This window comes from Podarcis erhardii (assembly GCF_964252035.2).
Source record: "Podarcis erhardii genome assembly, chromosome: 7".
Lineage (NCBI taxonomy): Eukaryota > Metazoa > Chordata > Lepidosauria > Squamata > Lacertidae > Podarcis > Podarcis erhardii.
Window position 1 is genome coordinate 63,170,994 of NC_138511.1, and position 27,337 is coordinate 63,198,330.

Sequence of the window (27,337 nt, forward strand, 5' to 3'; positions counted from 1 at the left end):
GGCCCTTGGGGCTGGAGAAAAGTTTCACACTCCTAAACACCTGGAAAAGTTTTTTTGTGGGTTTTCCAAAGAAAAGTCATACCTCGGGTTAAATGTGCTTCAGGCTGAGCGTTTTCAAGTTACGCTCCGCGGCAACCTAGAAGTAACAGAGCGCGTTACTTCCAGGTTTCGTCGCTCACGCATGTGCAGACGCTCAAAATGACATCACACGCATGCGCGGAAGTGGCGAAACGTGACCCGCGCACGCGCAGTCGTGTCTTATGTTCTACTCAGGATGCGAACAGGGCTCCGGAACGGATCCCGTTCGCATCCAGAGGTACCACTGTACGGTTTATTTGTCATTTAAGATATGTTGTGCAAGTGCCACCCCGAGAACCAGGCTTGTAAATATCCATTCAGTTCTGATTATAGATTAATACAGGGCTGTGTGGGCCAACATGCTATGGAGTTTGCCATCCTTATTTGCAAAGCTGCCACTACATCAAAGGAGAACTAGATGCACAAGTTCCTCCGTGTGTGAAGACAAACTCTGCAAGAGCCGAGATGCTGGAGATCAAAGCATTAAAGCAGGCTTCCTCAAACTCAGCCCTCCAGGTGTATTTGGCCTACAACTCCCATGATCCCTACCTAGCAGGACTAGTGGTCAGGGATGATGGGAACTGTAGTCTCAAAACATCTGGAGGGCTGAGTTTGAGGGAGTCTGCATTAGAGGCTGCCTTCTACTTTGCTCTTCAGATCACTTATACGCCATGTGTGAACAAGTCTGCAGGGCTATAGCTAAACTGTGTGGACCTCAGCAAACACTGAATCAGAGATCACCGAGAGCTCCTTGCAAACTGCTCTGAGCATTCTAGAAAGAAGGGAGAAGAGCAGGCTAAAGAAAGTCATTCTTCATAAGGTGTCACATAGCTGGAATTCACTTGTACAAGAAGCAGCAATGGCCACCAACTTAGATGGCTTTAAAAGAGGACACCTGTGGAAGACGAGGCTATCAACGTCTACTGGAGACAGAATGCTTCTGAATACCAGTTGCTGGAAAACAAAGGAGGGGGGAGCATTGTTGCTTGTTGGCTTCCTAGGCTGGGGGCATCTGGAGAACAGAATGCTGCCTTAGATGGGCCACTGGCCTGATCCAGCAAGGCTCTCCTTGTGTTCTTAAAACATAATTAAATCACATTTGTTAATTAAATTAATTAACACACAACAGCCCTCAGAAGAACTCCACTCTTCCACAAACTAATTAAAACACAATCAATGTTGCAAGCTTCATGTGCATTATAACTTATGAATGCAGAACATAAAATATTGAGGCTAGGGCCCTACACACGGCAATGTGGAGGCAAGCGTCACTGAAGTAAAGGGGTTTAAAAATAAAACAGAGTTGTTTGAGCAACAGACCAATTTCTAAAGCCCAGTTGGATAACAGTTGCCTTGCTCCACTCCAGGGATGGAGCCTGTAGCCCTCCACATTTTACAAGCTATGTTGGCTGGGAGTGACCTAAAGGGCCACAGCTTCTCCATCTCCACAATATCCCTCTTCCCTTCTTCTCTTCCCATCAATCCCACACATGCGTAACATTGCTCTTTTTACTTTGACTCTGACCCTCCAGATGTAGTAGGACTGCAGTTCCCATCAACCTTAACCAACACAGCCAATGGTCAGCTACCTACAGGAAATGAAAAGACCTGATATTTTTCAAACTATTTTTTATTATTTTTCAGTTTCAATAGCAGGCCCATGTCCAAGAAGTCAGCAGACACGCACACAAAAACACACCTCCCCAAATCCTGCACATGGAAATTGCTCAGAAAAAGAAATGTATCTTTGCTCAAGTAGCAGCAGTGTGGAGAAGCTCAGTTGCCATGACATGTGGCAGTTACTGCTCCTCTAGCACCCAGAAGTCTTGAACAATCTTTAAGGTCACTCATCCTAAACCAAGAATTGGGGCAAGGTGGTAGTGGTCTCCAAGGCCACCAAAGCAAGGGATCTCCCCTACTTGAGGGGATGGTGGTACCATATTTCAGAGGTGCTCTTTTAAAGTGAAATCCTGCCTTTGCCAGCATATGGCAAGAGAAAGGGGATCCTGCCTTGTCCTGGCTGAACCTTCGCCAAAGACTGCAGGGGTAGTTCCATCTCTTGGCCGATAACCTCCAAGGAGAATTGGTCATTCTGCTGCCAACTGCAAGAAGTGCAGAGTCACAAAGTCTGCCCTCCACCTCCAGTGGGTCTCAGTGGCTTTAGCAATCCTCCAATGGAAGCAAAAGTAGGATGCAGCTGGCGAGATTGGCGGAGAAGTCATTGGCTGGGTTCGGTGGGCTCAAAAAATGACAAAACCAGGAAACTAACAATCAAGACTGCATGGAACCAATCAAAAGCCCCACCTGTCAAACAGGACAGCTCTGCTAGTTCTTCTCAGGACGGTTCCGGTTGAGCACAGCTTTGGGAGCAAATTCCAGCTTGTCCTTGAGGCTGACCACCTGGGTGAGGTCCTTTCCTGCACTCTCCTGAAGCTTGCGGTCTTCACGCCTCTCCGAGATGCTCTTCTCATCCTCAGGTGGCTGAGGGGGTGGCTGGCCACGGATGAACCACTCAAGGTGGTAGCCCACCGCCCCAACCACAAAGGCCACAGGGAAGGTGACGTAAGGGGCATAGGCCCGCACTGTTGCCCACAGAACCGGCCACATGGCTCCTGCGGGTCCTGCGGACGTGAAAGGAGAGCATGTGAGTTAAGTGTTCTTATCCAGATCCTGTCTTCTGACACGTAAAAGGAATGACAGCTTAAGCAATCTCTACAAATACTTTTTGGTGGTGCTCCTGGTGCTGGCTTTTAATAGCAGGGGCTGAGCAGCCATTTTCATAGATCAATGGGTATTTTTATGGTCAGAGCTGGATTCTGGAGGAGTAGTACAAACAAGGACAGCCTGATTGCTCTTTTAAAAAAATAACTCTACAAATGAACCTGCAACAAAAGGTTGCACTGTGGAGAGCTACACCTTCTTCCAGGATATTCTATCCCCACTCCTTTACAGTTTTCCACCCTCAATGGTCAGCCAGCATTCCATGCCCACTGAGCGTGTTCAGCCGTCACTAGGATACTTGGGGGGGGGCGTTCCCCATGGTTTTTCCACTCTTTTTTTTGTTCTTCTGAAAACTTTTGGGTCCCCCAAAGACAGCCTAGTCCCTCCCTCTTGCATGTGGATGGTGCCATTTGCCTGTATGGGTATCTGGCACTCAGATAATTGAGACTGATAATACAATTAAGCCTTTAAGATGCCACAAGACTCTCTTGTTGTTTTTACTGGATTGCTGTTTGAAGTGCTGTCACCCACCCTGGCCTCGCAGTTTGCAGAGAGCTGGAAATAAAAATGAATTTATTTATCTAGAGCAGAATTACCATCTCCAGCATAACTCGTAATTCACAAACATACAGAAGCTGTTCAATGCATCTTCCTGCCCTCCTTCTGGGCTGGTCTGAAGCATCTGGCTAGCCCCTGGCCAACCCCACCTCTTCTCAAGAAGGCTGTTCACACATTCAGATATGTTAATCCTCAACTATCAATCAAACACACACACACACACACACACACACACACACACAGTTGATTAGATCTTTTGGTAGCTTACACTGGTTCTCAACTCTGCCAGTTTAGGATTCCCCTAGAAAGTGGCAACAACATGCCTACTTAACCAAAAAAATTTACTGTTTAGGAGTAAAATATTTACCACCAAAAATTTAAGCACTCTACAGTTTTGTGGGACAGAGTTGAATTGATTTCCACAAGTTTACATTAGGGTAGCAAACTCTGTCCTACTAAGGCTTATCAGGATTCTTCCCCTTAACTTGAGTCAAGGCTCACTGTTTCAGTAGAAGGCCTTTCCTTCCGAATAACTCTGGGGCCACATTCACAGTATACATTTAAAGCACTATGATACACTTTAAACAGTCATGGCTCCCTGCAATGAATCATGGGAGCTGTAGTTTGAAGAGTGCTAAGAGTTGCCAGAAGACCCCCTATTCCCCTCAAAGACCTACAATTTCCAGAGCGGTTTAACAGTCAACCCCTCTTCAAAGGGAACTTTAGGAATTGCAGCTATGTGGGGGAAATGGGGGGGTGAGATCTCCTAACAACTCCTTACAATTCCCAGAATTCTTTGGGTGAAGCCATAACTTTCTTATTTAAGAAGTGGCATCATAGCACTTCAAATGCACTTGTGGGGTTCTTTATTTACTGAATTCATATCGTGTCCTTCTTCCCCAAGGAGGCACCCAATACAAAAAGCAAAGGGCATTCTAGAACAGTTTTAATATTCTATAAGAAAGCAGCTACAGTTAAAATAATTCTTCCATCTAATGATCTCTCAGGGTTGCCAGATTAAGGTGGCCAGACTTCTGGAGTGAGGGGTTCGCAGTCCAACCTCATCCACACCAGGACTTCTGGGTGGGAAGCAGGGAGGAGGGGAACCCCAACCCTGCACGTTGTCCCTGCAGGGGAGGAGAAAGGACTTGGCAAGGTCAGCAGAGGAGCTTCTTGCTCACTTCCAAAGTGTTTCAGTGCCATCTGAATCCACCTCCCCTACACACATACCCAGTACCAGATTTACATATAAACTAAACAAGCTATAGCTTAGGACCCCACTCTCTTGGGGGGGCCCAAAAAAATTAAAGGGGAAAAAACCTGGATGTACATTTCCAAAATATAAGATAAAAAGCAAATAAAATAAAACCTACATACAGCAACAGTGTTTTGTGTTGTGTAGGCTCCTATGATGTAAGTAATGGGCCCCGCCTGATAGCCTGCTCCCTAAATTACTTTGATAATATATTTTGTTATGTGCAAATGGCTTTAGATACCTATTAGGTCCCTAAATTACCACATAGCATATTCAACACAAAAAACAGCGGCAATCTGTTGTTGACAAAGGACAGCTGGACATATAAAGGGCCCCATTACCTTCAGTAGCTTAGGGCCTCATCAAACCTAAATCCGGCCCTGCACACACCTCACCTCCGAGACACCCACCGACCCCACCGACCCGAGTCTCGCCAAACTCCTAAGGCCCAACTATTTCCCATCGTTATTGGGCCACAGCGATGCCATGGGAGCGGCCTCTGCGATCTGGGGTTACCAGCGTCGGCAGACAAAACCTCCTTGGGCTTCAGCACACTCAGGTCCCCCACCCTGCGCACCCCGGAGCCACCTGGCCGGGGACCCGAAGCCTGGGTGTCCATCTGGCACCAACGCGAGCGCGCACAGAGGGCGCCGGCTGCTTTCCCCTCCTGCTCCCGACGCCGCTCCCCGACCCCCGACTCACCTCCGCCAGCCCCGAGCCAGGCCGTCCTCCCGCCCTGCTTGGACTTGATCCGGCGCGCCACCGCCGTGCGCCCTGCCTGGCCGCCGCCTCCTTCCCCGGCCCTGGCGCTCGCTTCCTGCCGCAGCTCCATTGGCCGCCGCGCTTCTCCTCCCGCCGGCGCTCATTGGCGGCCCTTGAGGAGGAGGAGGCCAGGCCGGCCGGAGAGGAAGCGGAGCTGAGCCCGAAACGGCCGCTGGAACCGGGGCTCCGCCGGGCGGAGCTGGCTGAGCCTCGGACCCTCTTCTCCGCGGCGCCGCTATGAAGTCATTTCCCTATCGCACAGCCTCGCAGTGCAAACGTACCACCACCTTAATGAATTGTTTCCATAATTCAGATGATATCCAATATTTCTAACGGGACGTTTTAATGCAATCGGATACATGCCTGCTGAAAGATAAAATCCCACTGAGTTTCGTTTCGAAAGTGTTGGTTTTATCGGCATTTTATTATGACTATTTTAGATTTTATATAAACCGCCTGCAGGTTTGTTTAACTGAGTAATGTATATGTCTTATTTACTATAAAAAAGGGGGGGGGAGAGAAAGTAGTGAAATGGATAAGGTTGTGAGTGAAGTCTATTGATCACAGGGTTTTCACCAATTACATCTGTATAAATTTGCAAATAAACTTCTTTCTTTATTTTGGTAGTGAGGCTGCAATTATTTACTCAGCTTTAAGCCCCTGGGAATCCTGTGGGACTTAGCCTTGGGAAGAAGCGTGCATAGGATCGCAACATCAGAGTGCAATCCGATACGTGTCTATTCAGGAGTAAGCCCCGCTGACTCCCCGGTAAAACGTGCATCGGGTTGTGGAGCCTTCCTTATCGTACTGATCGCCAGACCTTTCGGACTACCGTTACTATAATGCCTATTGGCTGTATTTACAGAGCCTGATGGGAGTTGTACAAAAAATCGGACTACAGGTCATGGAAGGCTTTTCACTAACCAATGTGCAGTTTGATTTCCCTGTTTATTTTAAGGAACGTTGCAAAGTAGAATGAATGTATCTGTGAGACTGGTTGATGGTTAAATATTTTGATCTAAAAGCGCCCCCTTTGCTAGGACAGCAGATGTTTTATTTTTGTGTTTTAAAAAATGTTATTTCTTTTTCTTTTGTTTGTAAATTAGTGGATGGCAGACACCCTCTTATTCTTTCAGTCAAACACAACCTTAGACAGGTTTGATTGATGAAAACTATGGTTAATGGGCTAAGGCTGCCGAAGGCTGCAATCCTCTACGTCTCTATTCCAAAGCCTGTCATTCTTATATTTACAGCTTTCATCCAGTGAAACAAAGGTTCTCCTCCCTCAACATTCTGTCTTCACAACTACCCTGTGAGGTAGGTTCAGCTGCTGTGTACGCACCATACATTTAAAACACATGGCTTCTTTTAAGGATCCTGGGAACTGTAGTTTGTTAAGGGTGCCAGGGACAGTAGCTCTCTGAGGGGTAAACTTAAGTTTGCAGGATTCCTTGGGGGAAGCCGTGTGCATTAAATGTATTGGGGCTGTATTCAAGTAAATCATTGCACTAGCAGAAGCCAGTGCAATGGGATTTTCCTTCATGCTCCTCCCACCCCAGCCACCCTCAATTTGCTTGGGAGGGTCAGACGAATCCCCAGGGGGGAGTGCATTTTGCTGGGCAAGCTGTGTTGCATCAAGTCCACAGTGTACTGTATATGTATTATCCAGCAGGGGCATCCCACAAGGCGAGGTGAAGCCATTTGCCTTGGGTAGCAGATCCGCTCCACCCAGCCCTGCTCTTGCGTCTCTGCCACAGTGCGCTTGCCCTCACTGCTGGTGGCCCTGCCGTCCAGTGAGGTTAATGATTGAATGGGAATCTGGGTTTCCACTGCCCTGCTTTTGAACTCTAACCACGACACTGGCTTTTAATGGGGTTTTCTTCTGAGCAGACAGGTATCAAATAGCTTTTGTTTGTTCTGCAACACTTCCTCTATGCTAACACCAGAGGGGCTGTAATACAACAAAAGCGGGACAAAAATAAACCAGAACTTTTGTGGTATGAAAAGTTGCAAAATTCCAGCCGGAAGTTAATGGGATATGCACTGAAGCAGTGCGACTGCCCCCAAACATTCGCAGGTGCAAATAATACTGAAAGCGCAATCATGTGTGACCCCTCTGATAGCATCACGAGAACAAATCATTGTTAATGCACAATAAAAGGGACATAAGAACTTCCTGCAGGAACAAAGCCAATGGCACATGTAGTCCAGCATCCTGTTCTCACAGTGACCCACCAGATGCCCCTGTGGGAAACACACAAACAAGACTTGAGCTCAAGCACATTCTCCCCTCTTGTGGTTTCCAGCAAGCTCAATGTTAAAACAAAAAAGGAGGTTCTGTGGGTGGCACTGGTAGGGCCCCACACCTCTTTGTGTTATATTGTGCTCTTAAAATGGTCTTTCCAGATGCTCTTTGTGGGTGAATTTGGTTAGTGTGTGGTTTTGCCTGACTAGACTCCTGAGCCGTATTTTATCAGCTGCCCCTGTTCAGGAGGCGCAAAGGGTTTTAGTGCCACACCGTGTCAAAGCATTCAGACAACCTGTCACCTCAGAGTTCTTCCTGAGGAAGAATTATCACCTCAGTCAGTGCCCTGGATAGCTGTCTGAAGCTCTGTCTACACATGGGGCGGAATGAGCTGGAGGAATTATTGAGTTGATGGGGTGAACTATATATACTGCTCCACACAGTAAGTGGGGGTTTCTATTTTGAAATGCCTCTTCCCCACCCCCACCCCCCTCAAAAAAACCCCAAAGTGCAAGTAAAAAAAGCTAGCACCTCAGGGAAATAGGATCCAACCCAGCTATGTCCCTGGCACACTAATTTTCTACTTGCGGGGAGCTTTGAGTAGCATGGGGGAGTGTGCAGGAACTTGAGGCCCTGTCAGGAACCCTGAAGTGGCGCAGTTTGTTCCATCCCCTCAGGACTCTACAGTCCCACCTCTCCACTGCCCCACACTATTCTACTGCGTGTGCAGAAGAGGCTTGGGCCCTGCTGTCATTTGCCCCACACTCCTCGGCTGCTGCGCTCTGCACAGCAGGGCCAGGCGACGGATCAAACGTGTGGGAGGGCAGTGTGACAATCTGTCTCTTTCCCTGAGAGTCCCCAGCCTCTCATCCGAAAGCACCAGCTCAAAACAAAGCAAGCACTAATTAGCCAATTAGGGGCACAGAGGCAGGGAAATTGGGAGTGGGGGAGATCCCAAGGGGGCTTGCCTCCCTGACAGCCTTGTCAGCTCCTCCGCAGCAGCTTCCCCTGCAAGGGAGGGGGGCACTTGTGGGCACCCCCACCCCTTCCTCCCCTGGGCAGCTGTACTCCATGTGACCCTTCTAGGAAAGGAGGTGTGGGGAGGGAGAAATCTCTGCTCTGGGGGCTCCAATTAATTGAATCTTGGAAAGAAAAAGAAAGGAAGAAACTATCAAGGAAACTTCCAAAGTCAAAGCTCATATCTTCCCTTTAACTGTCTTTCTGCAGCTGCAGTCCAACTATGAAATCACAAGAACAGAGGAGGCTGTCTAATACTACGTCAGATCTTGCATTCTAGCTCTGAAGTGTCCACACTGACTGGCAGTGGCTCTCCAGGGTTTCAGGCAGGGAGTCTCTCCCAGCCCTACCTAAAGACGCCAGGGACTGAACCTAGGATCTTCTGCATACAAGGCAGAGGCTCTGCCTCTTGGTTAAGACCCGTTCTCTATGGCCATTGGTCCACTTGGCTCGTCATGGTCTACATCAGAGGCAGCGAACCACCCCATTCATTTTATTTTATTTTCTCTACTAATACTCTCTACTAATACAGTTTGACACCTTGCAGGTTCAGAAATACTTGTCAAGCTGTTTGGGGAAGTCTCATGTTTTTGTTTAAATTTCCAGTCTTTGTATTTAAAAAGGTAGAGGAACCCCTGGTCATTAGGTCCAGTCATGACTGACTCTGGGGTTGCGGCGCTCATCTCGCTTTATTGGCTGAGGGAGCCAGCGTACAGCTTCCGGGTCATGTGGCCAGCATGACTAAGCTACCACCCACTTAATTTGGGTGGCCTTGTTTTGCTTACTAACTGTTCGGCACACTCAGCCACTCTAGTTTGCTGTTAGAGAAGGGACAGTTTACAAGGAGCCTGTTTATTTCAGTGGCTTCAGCAAGCCGCTTGTCTATAGGAAACATTCAAAGTGGCTAACAAACTCCATGTAATGCAACAGAAATGAATAAAATACAGTCACACCTCTGGTTACAAACGCTTCAGGTTGTGTTTTTTTGGGTTACGGACCCGCCGAAACCCAGAAGTGCCGGAACGGGTTACTTCCGGGTTTTGGCAGTCGCGCATGCGCAGAAGCACTAAATCGTGCTTTGCGCAGAAGCGTACGGCTCACGAGCATCAACTGTACAGAAATAAATAGCAGCAGCAATGGAATAAGAAGACAGCAGCACCAGGAGCCTATCAAAAATCATAATGACAATCAGCAACTAAAAGCCTGCTAGGAAAACACGAGTCTTGAGTGCCTTTCTTTGCTGGGTAAGTTGGAAATAGATGAGAACATAAAGGAATGTAAATTGACAGCGGGTTCTGCAAAGATATCAGCAGCACTCCAGCCTAATATTGGCTCCAAGGTTTAGGAAGGGCTATAGCTCACTGTAGACCAGAGCATCTGCTCTGCATGCCACTTAGCCTAGACAGTCCTGATCTAGATAGGAAGAGCTGAGCCCAATTGTAGGGCACACACTCAGCATGCAGAAAGATCCCCAGGTTTGAACCCCAGCATCTCCATTCCCTGTTGGAAAACCTGGAGATGCATTGCCATCAAGTACTGAGTTGCTGTTGTTGTTACTTAATGAATCACCTTTTACATATGTCTGAAGGCAATTTGCAAACATGCCATTAAAAACAGCTATAGATAGTTTTGGGGGGGGGGAATCACACCTAAGTCAGAAACCTTTTCATCCAGCTGGAAAAACTTGTTGAAACAAACATGTCTTTGGTTGTTTCCAGAGAGTGAGTGCCTATGGTGTATCTCAGCAGGGTTGCTGTTGCACAGAATGGGGCAGCCACACTGAAAACTGTGGAGTGGGCTTCTAATATTTTGGGGACTTTAAGCAAACCATGCTTAAAGTCCCAAAGACCATGGTCGCCTCTACGTTGCAGTCTCTCAAGTAACCTAGTTCTGAGCTGCATAGGGCCTGCATATGTTAGTACCCAAACCTTGAACTTGGGTAGATGCACCAATGATCTAACTCTGTATACAGCAGCTTCCTGTGTTCCTATAAAACAAATGTCATATTCTTTTAGCAATTAGTCCATAGATATACATCCTTCTTTCCCCACTCCAACAGCAAATTATGTTAGAGTTGTCAAAATGACACCACTAAAAGCAAATAAAGCAAGAATGGAGAGCCTGTAATCCTCCAGATGTTTGTGGACTACAAATCCCATCATCCCATGGCATACTGGCTATGGATAATGGGAGCTGGAGTCCAACAGTATTAGGAGAAGCACAGGCTGAAACAAAGCAACCCCAGAGGAGCAGTACCACAAGTAGAAGACCAGACAATCACCAAAATTTGAGGTGCTGGTGAAGTTTGCTAAACTCAGGCCTGGAAATGAAGTTCCGGGGCATTGCTCCAGCCCCATGAACAGCAACAGCAGGGTATTGGTGTTGTTGGCGTTGGTAAAGTATCTGAATGGGCACAAGATGTGGGCTGCAATTGACTTGCCAGATCACAAACTGAACAGGCTTCATGAATGGGATTACGAGCTGCTGCTGACAATCTCAGGGATCGAATGATCTAAGGGGTTAATATTTAAATCCTCTCCCAAGGGATCAACACCCAACATGTGATCCATTCACTCTTTCATAATATGAAGGAAACATTCAAACTTGGAGCAGATTGGCATCGCTGCTTTGACTGTGCATGAATTTTTCAAAGCCCCAAATTAAATTTTCATTCTAATTTATGTAGTTGTGATAAAGGAGGGCTTGGATGGAAGCAACGGATGATCTAGTTATCTCTCTGTATATCTCCGGTCGGTCCCCCACTTAGTAACAACTGACTCCTCCTTAGTTACAGTATCTGCTCCATTTGCACAGAGACTGGAGAGAGCCTGAAAGGGTGGGTGGGTGTTGGGGGTGAGAGAGACAGAGAGAGACCTAGCAGCACATAAACCTGAAGCCAAGAAGGCATTTTGCACATGCTCAGAAGCTGTGAGCCCTGCATCTTATACTAAGGAGTCCATTGTTTCCACTATCCCATTTTCTTATTTGTTTTATTAATATGGAGAGGAAGAGAAAAGAAAAATTAGGAAATTGGAAGGAGAAAGAAAAATATAAGAAAAGTATTCATCATCATCAAATAATGCTAATCATCATCAGTTCATATTGCAAGTACTGTGGCCATCACAATGTGAATCTTAAATTAAACATACGAGTTTAATCAGCACTTCAGATGTCCAAATAGATGTCCATGTGAGATTGACACCTATATGAAAGCCCTTTGAGCGTAGCCAGGACAGTGAGGTCCTCAAACCATTGCATAATGGATCGTGGCAGTGCTATTTTCCTAGAAAAAGAGGTGCCACGACTCGCCGTGAACGTCTCCCTCGTTCTCTTATCATGGCAATGGCGCCCACCTGAGAAGTTCCGGAACTGAGCTCTGGCAAGTTCCGGCTGGGGGAAAAAGCCCTGGATGGTGGGCATTTATCTTTCCAAGCTCAAAGTATAAGTCTTTTAGCCACCATAAAAGCTCATAGGTCCACTTAAAAAAACACCAGCACACGTTGGCGCTAGGCAGCCATCATCCCATCTTGTGGAAATGAGTAACATAAAGATGCATTTGGTTTTGTCAGACCTGAAGCCACAGTGGTCAAGTGAAAGATCCCTTGGATGCTGCCTTATAGCATTAGTCCATCTAGCTCAGTATTGTTGACCAGCAGTGGATCCCCAGGATTCGAGACAAGGATCTCCCTCAGTCCCTGCCTTTTCTGGAGGGTGAGAGCCCCTCCATCCACTGGCAAGATGGGATGCAGTGCAGAAAGTTCCCCTTTCTCCTGGGATTAAGCCCAATTCCACCTTCCCTCCCCCTCCTTTTTTTAATGCATGAACCTTGTACAACTCTTAATAACATGGCACTTGAAATGGAAGGAAACTGTTCCTGTCTTTCAGGCTTCATTTTATCGCTAACGGCAAGTCACAGAATGGTACACAGCAATGCTTTATGTTGTCTTGTTTGCAAGAGAGAGTGATGCTGGCTTTGGGTAGGCATGTGTGCCTTCATACTCATGTCAGCCTTCCTGGAGATGGGGCTATCCATGGTTTTTGGACTATAGCTCCCATCAGTCCTATCCAGGGACTGCCTAGGGCTGATGGGAATTCTGGTCCAAACTTTCTGGCTGAGGAGGGGCTCGAACCCTGGTCTCCCAGGTCCTAGTCCAACATGCTAACCACTACACCACACGGGGTCAGCATGCTCCTTGGTTTGTCATACGACACTTGACCTGAGAAGATCTGCAGGCGGCAAACTCTTATGAAAATAGTTAGAGGGGAGAATTTCAATTAAATTTGTATTTCAGGGCAAACCTAGCTAGATTCACACTTTCCAAAACAATACAGAACCGAAACAGAGCCACTTTTCGAAACTTGGCGCTTACCGGCATTTTGTAACAAATTTCTGCAACCAACAATGTGTCCAAACATTAAAATACTGGGGTAAAATATTATTGAAAATAACATACAAAAATGCATTGTTTCAGGCAAAATTGCATTGCAGATTATGTACTGTTACACTCTCTGCCCAATCTCTGTCGAGCGATGAGAGATTCCAGGGGTCTTGGTGTCCTTTGGAATGAGACATGACCGAGCCTAGTGTCTTTATGAAATATGGTTTATTTACCTATATTTACACCTGAGTTTTATGGAGAGAGAGTTCACGGCAGTTGCATCCCAAGAGGAGCTTGTTCTTCCCAGCAGTGCAGCAGTGGATCTAGAAGCATCCTAAATGCCACCCCCCTGTATCTCTGGCTGCTGCCCTTCAGTCCCACATGGAGTTCTGCCCAACTCCCCCTTCTTCCCAGCAGCCCCTGCAGAAAGCAACTCCTCCCCTTCAGCTTCCAGCATCCGGCCCCTCCTCCCCCGTAACCCTGACAGCCTCTGTTTCTCTGTTTCTCACTGCAAAGGGCATTTTCTCTTTCCTGTTGCTTACATCATGCCAGTGGTTAACCTACCTCAAAAAGCTACTGGGCAGAGGGTCTGATGTTTTGCAGATGGCTTACCATTATCAAACAAACCAGGCCATTACCAGCCTTTTGTTTCTTCAGCACCCACCCACAGCAAGCCGTTGCCCTGAATTTATGAGTTTGCTTGAATTTTTACCATTCAGTGAAAGTAGAGATTATTAAGAGAATCATAACAATATATTAGGCAAAATTGCATACAGATGGGTGCTTAATAAGAGAAATGTGAGCTAAAATGCTGGTTAATTCTTTCATGAAGACTTTTTTTTAAAAAAAATGGCAAATTGATGTAGAACTGAACTTAAGATGGAAAAATGAGAAACAGAGATAAACAGAAACTGAAAATGTCCCCATCTCTAGTCACAGGTGGTGTTTGTTCCACATAACTAAAGCAAATTCTATTTCTGTTCCCCCACAGGCCAAATACGATGCATTCTGTGCAGAGTCCAGGAGAAAAAACAAACATAATTTGGGAGCTCACAGCTTTGCCGGCTGTGGCTAATGGGAGCCATGCTCCAAAACATGGAGGGCACTAGATTGGCAAAGGCTGACCTGGTTCTGTAGGTAGGAGGGATTTGCCATGCTGTGTCAGACACGACACACCTAGCTCAGAGTTTTGTTATCTGACAGTGGCCCAAAGCATCCTGGGAAATGTTGGTAGAACAATCAGATACAATACAGGGTAGGGACTCCTTATTGGCAGGGCCACCATTTTTTAATCCTTGGGGAATGAGAGGCAAGGATTTGTTGATCATATTGATATCCCACCTTCCTTCCATCATGTAATGGCAATGGTATAGAACAGGGGTAGCCAATATGGGGGTTCCCTCCAGATGTTTTCACCTACAGTTCTCACCTGCCCCAGCCAGCATAGTCAGCAGTCAGGAACTGGGGGCGTTGCAGTCCACAACATCTGGAGGGCACCATGTTGGCTGTTCCTCCACTATCCTGGTGTCCTCTGGAGGTTTGGCTGATGGGTGCTGCAGCCCAAAACATCTGGAGGGCACTAAGCTGGCATAGAGCTGCTAAAGTGATCTGACCCAGATTTGCTAGGCTTCCCTCAGGATATTCCACCATGGTCTTCCAGTATATCAGAAACCTTCATCGGGATTGCATCATAGAGAGGTGAACAAAGAACCCTAGATTGGCTAGGCTGAATAATGATGGGCTGAGTAGCTCTTTTTTTCTTTTCTTTTTTTGCATTCCTTTTCTTTAGTAGTGCACAGTCAGGGCTTAAGGAGTTGATTACCTCTTTGCACTCTGGGCCAGCGATCACTGTAATTATTATTATTAGCAAATTATATGGCATATTGAAAAGGGAGGCAGGCACTGTCGAAAGGAATAAACAGGGAATAATTGAACAGCAAGTCTTGCACATGCCTGGAAAGAATTTTACTTCTTCTGCTCCCTAGGAGTGACAGCTAGAAGTTTAAGGGCAGGGGGCCCTTTGCCCTGCTCTATTGGGGTATCTGTCTCTCTCTCCAGTGCCAGCTTTTGGGCAATGTGGGCACCCGCAGAGGGCGCTGAGCTGAGGGGGGTCAAAATTGAAAAGAGAAGATCCATAATTGAGACTATCCATTTGTGAGCGCCAAATTTTGGCCTTGCACAAGGTGCCATATTTAATTGCCAAAGTCCACACCTGATGAACTCTCTTTCAGTTAGTTACTTTATTCTGCAGGAATTCAAAAGCCAGTTTGAGGAAGCAAATTGGGCTTCTGGAAGGCTTCTGCAATATTTGCATGGTGGTGGCTGGTGAAGGGGCCCCATTCACTCTCTCATCGTAAATGGCTATATGCATAAATGGCTTCATGGCTTCACGGCTATATGTGCCAGTTTCCCATATGTCCAGTTGCACCACCTGCCTTTTATGACATCTGCCTTGCACAGAACTGGGGCTCACTGCAAGTGGGTGGTGACTTGCCGGTACCTGGCATGCAGAACAGTGAATCAAGCAACCTTGCAGAATCAAACAGCAAGCAGATAATGTCTCCAGTGATCTTTGCAGTCCATGAAAAATATTCTGCAGTTCGTTCTTATGTATATATTCACATTTCTGTTGAGTCTGCTCACGTATCATGGGGGGGGGGCTGCCAAACGGAACTCACAAGCAGATAAATAAAAATTGGTTTAGATTATAAGCAGCATGCCCAGGGAGATATTTGCCATTTCCGTTTTATACCTTCCCATAGTTTGGGAATTGGTTATATCTAGTTTAAGGCAGCATTCTTTGTACGTTTGCTTTGATGGACTATGCTCTGCAAATCTCTTGAAAGCAGCTGAACCTGTGTGTGACTTGGCAAGCATGTTTGGTGGGCATGAAAATGGAGTTTCTTGACTTTCCCCCACCCAGCTCTTTCTCTCTCACACACACAAAGACACAAAGACACTCAAAGGAAGAATGGAAAGGCCTGTGTCCCTTGGTGCAAATAATGGGAAAGTGAGTGTGATGCACTAGGATCACAGCTCAGTTGCAGTTCAGTCCCAAGACTTGGTAAGAAATGAGGAGGGAGAAGAGAGAGACCTGGAAAGCAGGTAGCCAGTTATACTGGACATTCAATACAAGGTGCTATAATAGCGTTGTGTACACAGCTCAAGGAAATCAGCCCTGAGAGCTCACAGGAAGGACAGATCGTGAAGCTGAGGCTCCAATACTTTGGCCACCTCATGAGAAGAGGAGACTCCCTGGAAAAGACCCTGATGTTGGGAAAGATGGAGGGCACAAGGAGAAGGGGACGACAGAGGACAAGATGGTTGGACAGTGTTCTCGAAGCTACCAGCATGAGTTTGACCAAACTGCAGGAGGCAGCGGAAGACAGGAGTGCCTGGCGTGCTCTGGTCCATGGGGTCACGAAGAGTCGGACACGACTAAACGACTAAACAACAACAACACAGCTCAATGGCACGGCACTTGCTATGCATGCAGAAGGTCTCTGGCTCAGCTCCTGTCATCTCCAATTAAAAGGATCCAATAGCAAGTGACATTCTGCTCGAGACCCTGGATATTCACTGCCAGTCAGAGTAGACAGCACTGGGCTAAATCAAGGGTGGGAATACTGTTGTACTCTGGCTGTCATTGGACTGCAGCTCCCATCAGGTCAGTCAACAAGACCAATTATTAATTAATTAAATTTGTATACCGCTGTTCATCTGAAGATCTTGGGGCAGTTCACAGCATCAAAATACAAAATAAACCACAGAGAACATAATAGAAACAAGAATAAAAACAAAGCAAACCAACAACCCCCCCTCCAATAAATACGTTTTAAAGGGCATAGACTGTTAATCAGCCCAAGGGCTGGTTGAAGAGGAACATTTTCACCTGGTGCCTAAAGATGTATAATGGAGGTGCCAATGAGGAAATGCACTCTGCACATAATCGGAGGTACTCTTGTTGTTCTTATGATTTCATCTGTCTCAAAGGTGAAACACAGCCCTGAAAACAGATTTTGGTATTTATATAGGTGACCACTGAAGTTCCAAACACTTATGAATGACAATAGCTACATAAAAGAACCAACTCCATTCATTGAGAAGGAAAGCAGAGTGTTATTGCCACCACTAGAAGGCACTCTGGCCCAACAGGCCCATTCAAATCTTTCAGCGGAACAGAACAGAGAGCGGGTTAATTTCCATTGACTAACCTGGCGCATCTAATATGAAGCCATCACTTTGAAATACAAAGGGAGGTGAGATTCCTTGAATGTCGTGTCCTGCTCATTAGAGCCAACAGCCAAATTTTGCCTAAAGCGAAATTCTAAAGCAGATACAGATATTCTTGCTTGGATGAAACATTCGAAAGGCCAAAAGGATTTCAGTAACATCGTTAAAGGTGGGGTTTAGTCTGTACATCCATAAAACGCTCCCAAGTTTCACTTAGCCCCCTGCTAAACAACAGGGAGGTTCAAGGAAAATAAAAAGTTTGGACTAGTGACATTTCTCTGGATTGGTTTTTTAAAAAATGGGGGAGGGCATTCCTCATAGCCACCTTGCTAACCCCTTCTTGCTAACCCCACCTTGCTAACCCCTTGCTAACCTCCAGACTGTCACTATTTTGGGGTGGGAGGATTCAATCACATACCATTTGGGTTTGCACAATTAAAGTAGATTAAATGGCTCTGGCATAACAAATCCATTTTTTTAAAAAAAGAAGCAGGTGGACTTTTCTCAGTTAGGAAAGTAATGGAGAAATGCATCCGAAAGTGTGGGACAACAATTGACAGATAGGAAAATGAATAACCTCCATGTGCACAAACCCAAATGATAATAACTCAGTAAAGACCAGATATGACCACTGGGACTGGAAGGACAGAAGCCAGAGAGACCAATAGTAGGCAGAGCTAATGTGAGGGACAGTCATCTAATTCTATCCATCCTCTGCCCTCATGAGTTGTACGTAGCAACCTGGAGACCAAGCAGGAGGAAGCTGGCCTGCAGCAGAACTCTCTTGACTGGTTGTTGTAATTAACAAGGCAGGTTGGTGTGGATTGGCTGAGGGCAGGCTGAGGTTGGTGGGGCAGTGCCCCAATTGCCCTAATGGGCCAGCCTCCACGAGTTAAACCTTCCCGCATGCTTCGTGCAAGCATATCAGGATGAATGCTCAATGAACAAGTCATCTGGAGGAGTCCATCAGTTGAAAGAACCAACCCCTCTCGTACGTATTGCATTTACCATAGGACACAGGCAGCAGGTTCAAATCCACACTCAGCTACCAAACTCTCCCCAAGTGCCCCTGGGGCAGTTGCTCTCAGCCTAACATTCCTCAAAATTCCCCACAGAGTTGCTGGTGGAATGAGCCACAGGCCCTGTGCTAAGCAAGTGGGAAGACAGGAAAGGTGAGAATTAATTAATTTATTAATTGATTGTGAATAAATTTAAACAGGAATTGACTTGACATAGGAAGCTGCCTGCTGTAGAATCAGGCCATTGGTGCATCTAGCTATTGTATATACTGTCTGGCAGCAGCTCTCTAGCTGTTTATTTCATACAGTTTACCGGTATATCATAAAATAAATTTAAGCTGCTGCACATGGAAGTTCCATCTTGCTAGTATAACCAATAACCGTATAACATTAACAATTCCAAATAATGTCATGTAACCTACTGCAGTGGTAAATTAACTGCAATGCACTTCTGAATGCAAGCTTCCCTTAATAAGGGAGTGGCTCTGGTTTTGCCTTGCTCCTTACATGGACAAAGGAAAAATCTGTGGAGATTTACTTACCCATCATGTGCTTGGTCAGGATAGGGGTGTTAGGTGCACCTAAATGTTGGCTATCTCTGCATGGCAATGTGATCAAGTGATGGGCTCTCTGAAACCATCCAGACTTCGCCCTACAGATGTGATGCAACAGGGTCAAGCAAACATAAGTTTTCAACGTACCTGAATGAATAAAACCATTAGGTGTCTCCTTCTAGATCAGAACAGCTAAGGCTGCTGTTTTCAACTGAGTTACGTCTTCCAATCTTTAAAGAGATCTGGGGAAGGCAAGTGTTCCACAGGTGTACTTCTCCATGGGCTTTTGCCAGGGTGTAAAAATACAGTCATCTGGCCTGGTTGAAATACACAAGGTCAGCTCTGGGTTGGAAGGGGTGTCCAGCATAATTCTCTCTGGTAGGCTCCTCATATACCAGCGAGCTACAGTGGCAGGTTGCCATATAACTTTCCCGCAATGCCCAGGAGTGCTTGATGTAATGACTTTCTCCCTCTGGCATCATGGGAGATTTAAATGGCCGCCCACCACTGTTCATGGCTGGTTGCCCAGAGCAGGTATCAGTGCAGAATGGCCCTGGTGCAGCATGAGGACCCAGGCAGTTGCCCAAAGTTGCCTGCTGTTGATACCAGGCCTGGGAATATGGCAGCTTTAAGAGCAGTGAAAGCCAAGGATGCCTCAGGCCCCCTAATTCTGAGGCCTGTACCTCAGAAGCAGGGCCAGCCCTCCCATGAGGGCAAGGTGAGGTGACTGCCTCAAGTGGCAGGATCCACCAGGGAAACAGATCCCAATACCAATCTTTCTTCCCTCAGTTTGTTCCTAATGTAGATCTTCCCTCACTCCTTCTCCCCTGACACCATTTTGGGGTCTGCCTCATGTGCCAAAATGTCTTGGGAGGCCGTGCTCAGAATGGATGGGTGAACAGGAGTGAGGGCAGAAAGCCGTTTCTGGATCTGCCCAGTTCTAGATTCAGACATTGTTAAGAATTTAAGAACATATGAAGAGATTTGCCCAGTTCCCGAGAACATCAGAAGAACCTATGGCCCATCTAGCCCAGCCTCCTGTTCTCATGGTGAATGAGATGCCCTTAATAGGAAGCCCCAAAACAGGAACTGAGCACAGCAGCACAGGCCCCACTTGTGATTCTCAGTAACTAGCATTCAGACACATACAGCCTCTACCAATGGAGGTAGAGAAGAGCCATCCTGGCTAGTAGCCATACATAGCCTTCTCCTTCATGAATCTGTCTAACCCTCTTTTAGAACCATCCAAGTTGGTGACTATCACAGCCTCCTGTGGGAGCAAGTCCCACAGTTTGTGTGAAGAAGGACTTTCTTTTGTCTGCCCTGAATCTTCCGACATTCAGCTGCATTGCTAGTGGAGAGGGAGAAAATATTTCGTCTATCCACTTTCTCCACCTCTTACATAATTTTATGAACTTCTATCATGTTGCCTCCTCTCTCTGAAACTAACGCCTTTTCTCTAAACTATAAAAGTCCCAAATGCTGCAACCTTTCCTCATAAGGGACTTTTCCATCCCCTTGAACATTTCAGTTGCCCCTTTCCAATTTTACAATATCCTTATTTAGTTGGTCTCCAACTCCCATCAGCCCCAGCCACCAGGACCAATGCTCAGAGATTATGGGTGTGGCAGTTCAGCCACCCTCTGGTGGACCCATACGAGTGTCATTAAGAGGTGGTCAGTTTTCAGGAAGGAGGTTCTGGGTCCTCCCTCTGTCCTTCTGCTCACCTCAACCCACCGCATGCTACCCATTCTCAGCTATGTGTTGCTGCAGGGTCCTATCGCCTGGCAACCACGGGTTGCCTTGCTCAGCCACTTCCATGCTGAGATGATGTTGCTAGGCAACCACCATTTGTTTTATTTATGAGTGTTTAAAATAATAATAATAACAATAATAATTCTAGTCTGCTTTTCTTCCACAAGGAAGAAAACAGATGACAGTGTAGAAATGTCAAAACAAACTAAAAGAAACAACAGAAGAAAATGGTACAGTGGCCTTTCCCAGGTCATGCTAGCTAAGGCTGATGGGAGTTGTAGTGCAAAACATCTGGAGAGAACCTTGTTGGGAAAAGCTAGTCTCGAAAAACATCAGCAGTTAGAACAGAAAGTGTAGTCAATAAGGCCCAGGAGGAAGGTAGCATCCTCATTGGTACAGCTTCCTCCAAAGGCCTCTTTAATGTCCAGGATGCTTAAAAGAATGCCTCACCCGCTGCATACCCAACCAATTACTGTATTCTGCAGGAGAGGGAAGGGCCTGCAGATACCGTCCTATCAGGAGGTCTGTTCTGCATTATGTCAGAATGGGGCCTTTAGTGTGGTGGCACTTGTCCTTTGGAACACCCTCCCCGTTGCATATCAGACAGAGCAGGTGCCTTCTCTGTGGTCTTTTCGATGCCTGCCAAAGACATTCCTCTTTCAACAAGCCTCCTAAGATATTTATCCCAGTTGTTGCCTGTCTTGGAATCAATTTGATTTATGTATGTCCTGTTGTTTTAAATCGTTTTGAAATCTGTATTCCTCTCGTTTTTATATCTGCAACTGATTTTCTACATTGTTACATTGTAAAACACTTGGGGATGCCTGACACGAAGTGTTTCATAAATGAAATAAAGAGGAGGACGTGGCCATGTGTTCATTTTGCACAGGTATGCATATAAAGATGGGGTGATGGAGACCTCTGTAGAAAACATTCCCGAGCTTGGGTGGCAGAGCTCTTTGTGCTTTGAGCTGATCCAGCAGGATTCCGTGGTCAAAAGCCACACACACCCTGCGCCTTTTCTCCAGATAAAGGTCTAGAAAACCGGTATCATTCAAGAGTGCTTGCAGCTGCATTGCTCCCAACTTTAAGGTTGTAAGCACAGGAGCATGGCCTTTGTGTGCAGATGATCCCAGGTTCAATCCCTGGCCTTTCCAGGCAGAACCAGAGACAATCTCTTCCCGAAACCCTGGAGAGATGCTACCAGGCAGTGTACTGAACTAGCTGGGCCAATAGTCTGTTCCAATATAGGGCAGCTTCCTGTGTTACTATCAACTCCCCCCCCCCCCCCGCCAAAGCAAGTATTAGCAAATGGGCAGTAGTTGCCAAGAACCATCAGATCCTGGTCAGGTTTCTTTAGGAGTGGGCTGCATCACCGCCTCCTGGCTGGCCTGCTAGAACTCAGTTGCCAACCACTTGGCTTTCCTTTCCTTGGCCCTTGCTTCTTGCCTACCTGCCTGCCTTGCCCTTCTTTGGCACCAGAGCAGCTTAGCCAATGGCAGGCAGAGACCCTTTAGCCGGTCCCATTCCTCTGCGACATTCAGAGCAACTCAATCAGTTGCTGCTACATAGAAGCTTCAACAAAATCCTTTAGCTCAGGGACAGTGTTCCAGGAGCCAGGGATGGACGGGGCCAGAGGCAAAAGTGGCAGGAACAATAGGTGTGGCTCTCACTTTGTACAGTAAGCCACACAAAAGACAGAGGTTTGCAGAGTTGACTCAAGACGAGTCGACTTCCTTCCACTGTAAGCACACCTCTGACCTGGATAGGGCAGGGTGCTTACAAGCAAACAAGCAAAACATGGGAAGTAATCTGAATAAGGGGGCCTGCTTCTTGTGCTGCAATCTCCTGAACCAAAGCCAAATGAATCTGGCGCATCTGTAGGGTTCAGCATAAATGCCACAGCTATTGCCAGGTGCTTGCAGCTAAAGCAAAGGTGAAGAACAACAGGCTCAGCCAGTCAGAGGAGACCCACTGGACTCTCTCTGGGTTACATCCCACCCCAGCCTCCTTGAGTGCTTTTGCCTAGCTGGAAAGTTGAGCTACAACAATGTCTCTTGCTTGCCTGGATGGAGGCTGGGGAGGTGTGTTTGTGAAGATGTTCAAACCAACCTCCAGGGCTGGCCCTCCTATTAGGCAATGTGAGGCATCAGCCTTAGGGTGACTTTGGGTGTCTTGAAAGGACAGCAGGTGGTTTTGTTATTAGGTTTGCTATTATTGCACTTTTCATCACCAGGAAGGAAGACGAGGTGCTTGCTGGATGTTCTGCCTCAGATGCCTAAAGTACCTGGCTGGCCTTGGCTGCTAAGTACCTTGACCTGGGACAGAGAGAGAGCCTGGCTCACTGCTTCAGGCAGCAAAATGTCTTGAGTCAACTCTGCAAACCTTTGTCTTTTGTGCGGCTTACTGTACAAAGTGAGAGCCACACCTGTTGTTCCTCCCACTTTTGCCTCTGCCCCAGTCCACCACTGGCTCCTGGAATACTGTACTTGAGGGAGAAGGCAGGCCCAGAGGAGAAGGCAGTTCCTGCCACCCAGTTCTTCCCAGAGAGAGCTGACTTGACTTGATAGCAGCTACAATTTTAGAGTGGAGTCCACACATCCAAAACAGATACTTGGGCTCACACTAAGATATGTCCTGTGCCCAGAGCATATTCACTCACCTTTCAGTTCTAAAATGAAGTAAAGCCCGGCACCAGCAACTGGCAACGTTGTGATCCCTCCGCCTGGGGCCCTGTTCCAAGCCAACGGGTTGAAGACCTGCCATTTAAAAACTCCCCACAATTCCACAGGTGCAACTTCACTCCAGGGGTTTGTAGGAAACAAGTGCTTGCTGCTCCTGGGGCCCCTTGGAGGAATGACACCATTTGTGCCTTTGCCACAACCAAAGCCAGGGGATCAAAGGGGAGGAAATGTTTTGTTTTGATTGCAGCGCATGATTTATGCTTGCTGGTTGTTTCTTTGATTTGAATGCATCTGTGAATTCGAGATTTGTTTTGTCTGGTGCCTTTTGGAGTTATTTTTATTTATTGCTGTTGGAAATCTGTGCAGCACATGCTACTTAGGCCCTTTGCTCCTATCAGCCTCAGGCCCCTCCATACCCTTTAATCCGGGCTTGGGAACCTGGAAGCCGCCTTGCACGGAGTCATTGGTTCATCTGGCTCAGTACGGTCAACACTGGCTTGCAGCAGCTGCCCTGGGTTTCAGGAATGGGTCCTTCCCAGGCCTACCTGCAGCTGCCCGAAATGGAACCCTGGGCCCTTCTGCATGCATAGCAGGCGCTCTAACACCGAGCCATGGCTGGAAGCTCATCTTTTAAGGAACATTGAAGACTGCCTTATGCCACTGGCATTGTCTGCACTGGCTGGCAGCAGCTTTCCAGGGTTTAAGGCAGAAAGCCTTGCACACTCCTACCAGAAGATGCTGAGGGCCCTTCTGAGGCCCAAGCAGGTGCTCTGCTACAGAGCTCAGGAGCTCCCCCTGGCGGAAGTGGCTGGAGCCTTTACCCCGCCAGAATCCACTCTCACTTGGCTGAGCTGCGTGTTAGAAGGCCTCCTTCTGAACTGCCCCCACCGCCACCCCACCCCACAGTCCCGAGGGAAAGTCCTCCCCGCTTTGCCAACCCCCAATGGCCAGGCCCTGCCTGGGCGAGACCCGCGGTGCTTTCCCCCTTCCCTTCCTCCTCGTGAGCTTTGATCATCCTCTTTTTCCAAGCACGTCTCTTCCTTCCACCACCCCGTCCCGAAAAGGCTCTGCCTCTTCCACCACCACCACCCCGCCCCATCCTCCCATCCTGCTGCTTCTGTAGCTGTGTAACAAAGCAGAAAAACAGCAGGCAATTTGTTCCGAGTGCCTAAAAATAAGCAGCGCATCCTCGCTTCTTGAATGCAAATCTCTTCTTCCCCCCCCCCACTCCCCCCCCCCGCAACATCTCTTGCTCCTGGGCTGGGCTGTTGGAAGGGATGTTCTTACATTGGATCTTTTTTAAAAAGAAAAGAAAAAAGATTTTATTTTTTGCTCACACTCTTGTGAGCCATAACGGCTCCGGATTCCCATTGCAGAGAAGATAAAACAGAGCCCAGGAGAGCTCCGAAAGCGGAGGGGGGGGGGTTTGAGGCGATGGAGAGAGGGCGGGGATGGGGCTGCAGGTTCCACGAAGCTCGTGTCGAGATGCACGGCTGGCATTATTAACACGCCAGGCCGGGCCAGTGTGTGTGTGTGTGTGTGTGTGTGTGTGTGTGTGTGTGTTCGTTCGTTCGTGTTCACGTTCACGCGCGTGTGCGTGTGAGTTGCCAGCGATAAAAGGCCGGGATCGTGGCCTTCCGTCAAGGAGAAGTCGTGTGGAGTCTACCTGCCAATCAAAAAGAGAAACCCCCTCCTCCCCCGCTCTGCCCAGTTCCTGGGAAATCCACCTCCGCATCTTCGTGTTGTCCCCTCCCACTCCCACTCAACCGCCGCCGCCGCCCCCCCTCTCATTTTCTCTGTGGTTCAGTAAGTAAAGGAACCTCAAGCCTCATCTTCTTACTATTAACCCATAGATCTGCAGTGCAGGGCTGGAGAGGCAGAGAGACAGAGAGCATCTTTGAAGGAAGCATCCACGCCTTCTCCTCTTCTCCAAATCGCCCCCCTCCCCGCCCGGCTTTCTTCCCTAAAACACCTTCCTTCCCATACCTCAGTCCATCGAAGACCAACTTGGATCCTGCCGGCTGGGGTGCTCGTGTGAGTGTGTGGAAGGGCCGCTTCTTCTCAGAAGGACAGACGATATTCACGGAGCAGGGTTTTTTCCACCCCCTGTTCCCCTTAAAAAAACCAAAAAAGACAGGAGGATGTAGCAGCGGTACCCTGACCAGGAGCCTGGATCCCATCAGGCGAGGTAAGGAGATTTTCCACCCCCCTTGTCCTTTTTTGATCCTTTCTCGTGCCAGTGGCTCCGAGAGGGTGGGGAGAATGGCTTTGTGTCCAGGCAGGAAGGAGCCCCCCCCCTCGCACCCTCCCAGGTGGAGGAGGGACGGGACTTGGAGCTGTGGATGCTTTGATCAACAGTTAGTGCCAGGCACCTTGTGCATCTGGCGTCAGTGACGGGCACCCACTGCGCCCAAGGTGCGAAGGGGGAGCCACCCAGGGAGAGGAGTGGAGAGAAAGAGGGGGTGTGCTTCCTCAGTCCCACATTCTCCACACGTTGCACTACGGATCGCGGTGGTGCCTTGCACTCCTGCCATGTGGCGGTGGCTGAGCATCCGCTGCCACCACCCCAGCTGCATTCTCACATTACAGGGAGTCGGGAGGTGGGGTTGCCCCTCTTCCCAATAGATGCTCAGCTTAACCTCACAGGGTTATAAAAGCAGGGGAGACAAGAGCCTTTGCAGGTCTCTCAAAGGCATCCCAATTCTCCCTATATTGAAAAGGATGAGGTGGAAAGAGATTGTCAAGCAAAAACCAGCAGACCCTCTTCTCTCCTCTCCCTGGTGCTGAATGCTCTAAGCTTTCTCTTGTGTCTGCCAAGAGACTAGTCCTCAGTGAGATTCAGGGTTGTTGCTTTTGTTTAATGGGTCTCCCCATGTGTGATTTTCTTGAGAGCGAAAAAATACCCTCACAAAGAGGTCACAGGCTGTGAAATGGTTGCATGATGTGGGGGGAACGGCCAAGCCTCTCCGTTAGATGTGAAAATATATGAAGTCAGAAGGATGAGCTGCGCTGGGAAACATGTGGCCCAGCCATCCTGCATGCATTTACTTTTGTGGGTCTGCTTTCTTTGCCAGGTGAAACAGAGATCACTCAGCTGGGTTTGGAAATTATGCTTTTCATAATGTGTCTCAGGTGTGTCTGCATGCTCCCCAGAGCCATAGACTTTCCTGCACTGGCAGGGGGTAAACTAGATGGCCTTTGAGGTCCTTCCCAACACTTATAATTCTAGGTACATTTGCACAACAGCAAGAGATCAATGGCTTCTCCTGACAGAAAGTTGTCAGCAGTGGCAACTTGTCACAAACACCGCCAGCGAATGCATGGATCAGCCTGTGGGTGTACAATGTGCAGGTGAGGTTGCTTCCAGAACCATTGTGCCTCTCCCTTTTGATCTTTTGCTTAGGCTTTAGAGGTGCTCTTCTGGGGCGCAAAAGAAATGTGGCTAAGGAAATCTTCTCTGTCTTGTCATTTGGTCCGTCACATGGGGTACCCAGAGAGCTCTGTGCAGCATGCAGAATTTAGCCGTAAGACACTGCTGGGGGTGCTGTGAGAGCTGCCCAAGGTGGTTTCAGGTGGAAGAAAGAGCAGGGGGAAGGAAGGCCTTTGTTTGGTGGGGGGAGAGGAAAAGTTCTTTCATGCTGTGTGAATGTTCTTTGGGGATGTGGAGAGCGATTTGCTAGAAAGACAATCTAATGTGGAGCTCTCCAGATTCTCACACTGTTGGAGAAGGACAAGCAATCACGCTTGGGTCTTTATTCATGGAGGGAGATGACAGAGGTTTATAAAATTATGAATGGAGGAAAGAGACAAGAGAAACATTTCACCTTCTCTGATCGTGCTGAAACTCAAGAGTCTCCCAGTGAAACTGACTGGGAAGGAGATTCAGGATCTGCTAGACACAAGGAAAGGTCTTCTTCACACAAAGCGTAATTATTGCCTTAAGGAATTCCCTGCCACAAGACGTGATGGCTGCTGGCTGCTGGCTTTGAGAGCTTGAAGAGGGGGCTAGATGAATTCACAGGTGATCAGTCATAAAAAGGAATTAGTCTAGAGTGCTATATGGAACTTCCAGATCTA

At 47.6% G+C, this 27,337-nt stretch overlaps 2 protein-coding genes and 1 long non-coding RNA gene across 8 annotated transcripts in view; 2 read left to right on the forward strand and 1 right to left on the reverse strand.

The window, feature by feature from the left end:
- Positions 1-1,690: 1,690 nt before the first annotated feature.
- SMIM12 (small integral membrane protein 12) lies at positions 1,691-25,460 on the reverse strand. Of its 4 annotated transcripts, none has more exons than XM_081871855.1 (3): positions 25,247-25,460; positions 18,810-18,919; positions 1,691-2,699 (listed from the first exon to the last, which is right to left on the reverse strand). In XM_081871855.1, the coding sequence occupies exons 1-3, from the start codon at positions 25,438-25,440 to the stop codon at positions 2,404-2,406; spliced, it is 600 nt and encodes a 199-aa protein (XP_081727981.1). In that variant the 5' UTR covers positions 25,441-25,460; the 3' UTR covers positions 1,691-2,403. The 4 variants fall into 4 exon arrangements, with proteins under 4 accessions (XP_081727981.1, XP_081727983.1, XP_081727982.1 ...); XM_081871857.1 differs by lacking the exon at positions 25,247-25,460 and adding an exon at positions 20,549-20,628; XM_081871856.1 differs by lacking the exons at positions 18,810-18,919; positions 25,247-25,460 and adding an exon at positions 5,315-5,460.
- LOC309347347 lies at positions 5,566-9,147 on the forward strand. The gene is made up of 3 exons (XR_014158920.1): positions 5,566-5,836; positions 6,628-6,691; positions 8,847-9,147. It is a non-coding gene; the product is annotated as an uncharacterized lncRNA (long non-coding RNA).
- The window catches only part of DLGAP3 (DLG associated protein 3), a 183,628-nt gene continuing 181,631 nt past the window's right edge, over positions 25,341-27,337 (forward strand). For all 3 annotated transcript variants that reach the window (XM_081871849.1, XM_081871851.1, XM_081871850.1), the window contains exon 1: positions 25,341-25,448. The gene's annotated coding sequence lies outside the window, so the exon portion shown is untranslated. The remainder of the gene's footprint in view (positions 25,449-27,337) is intronic.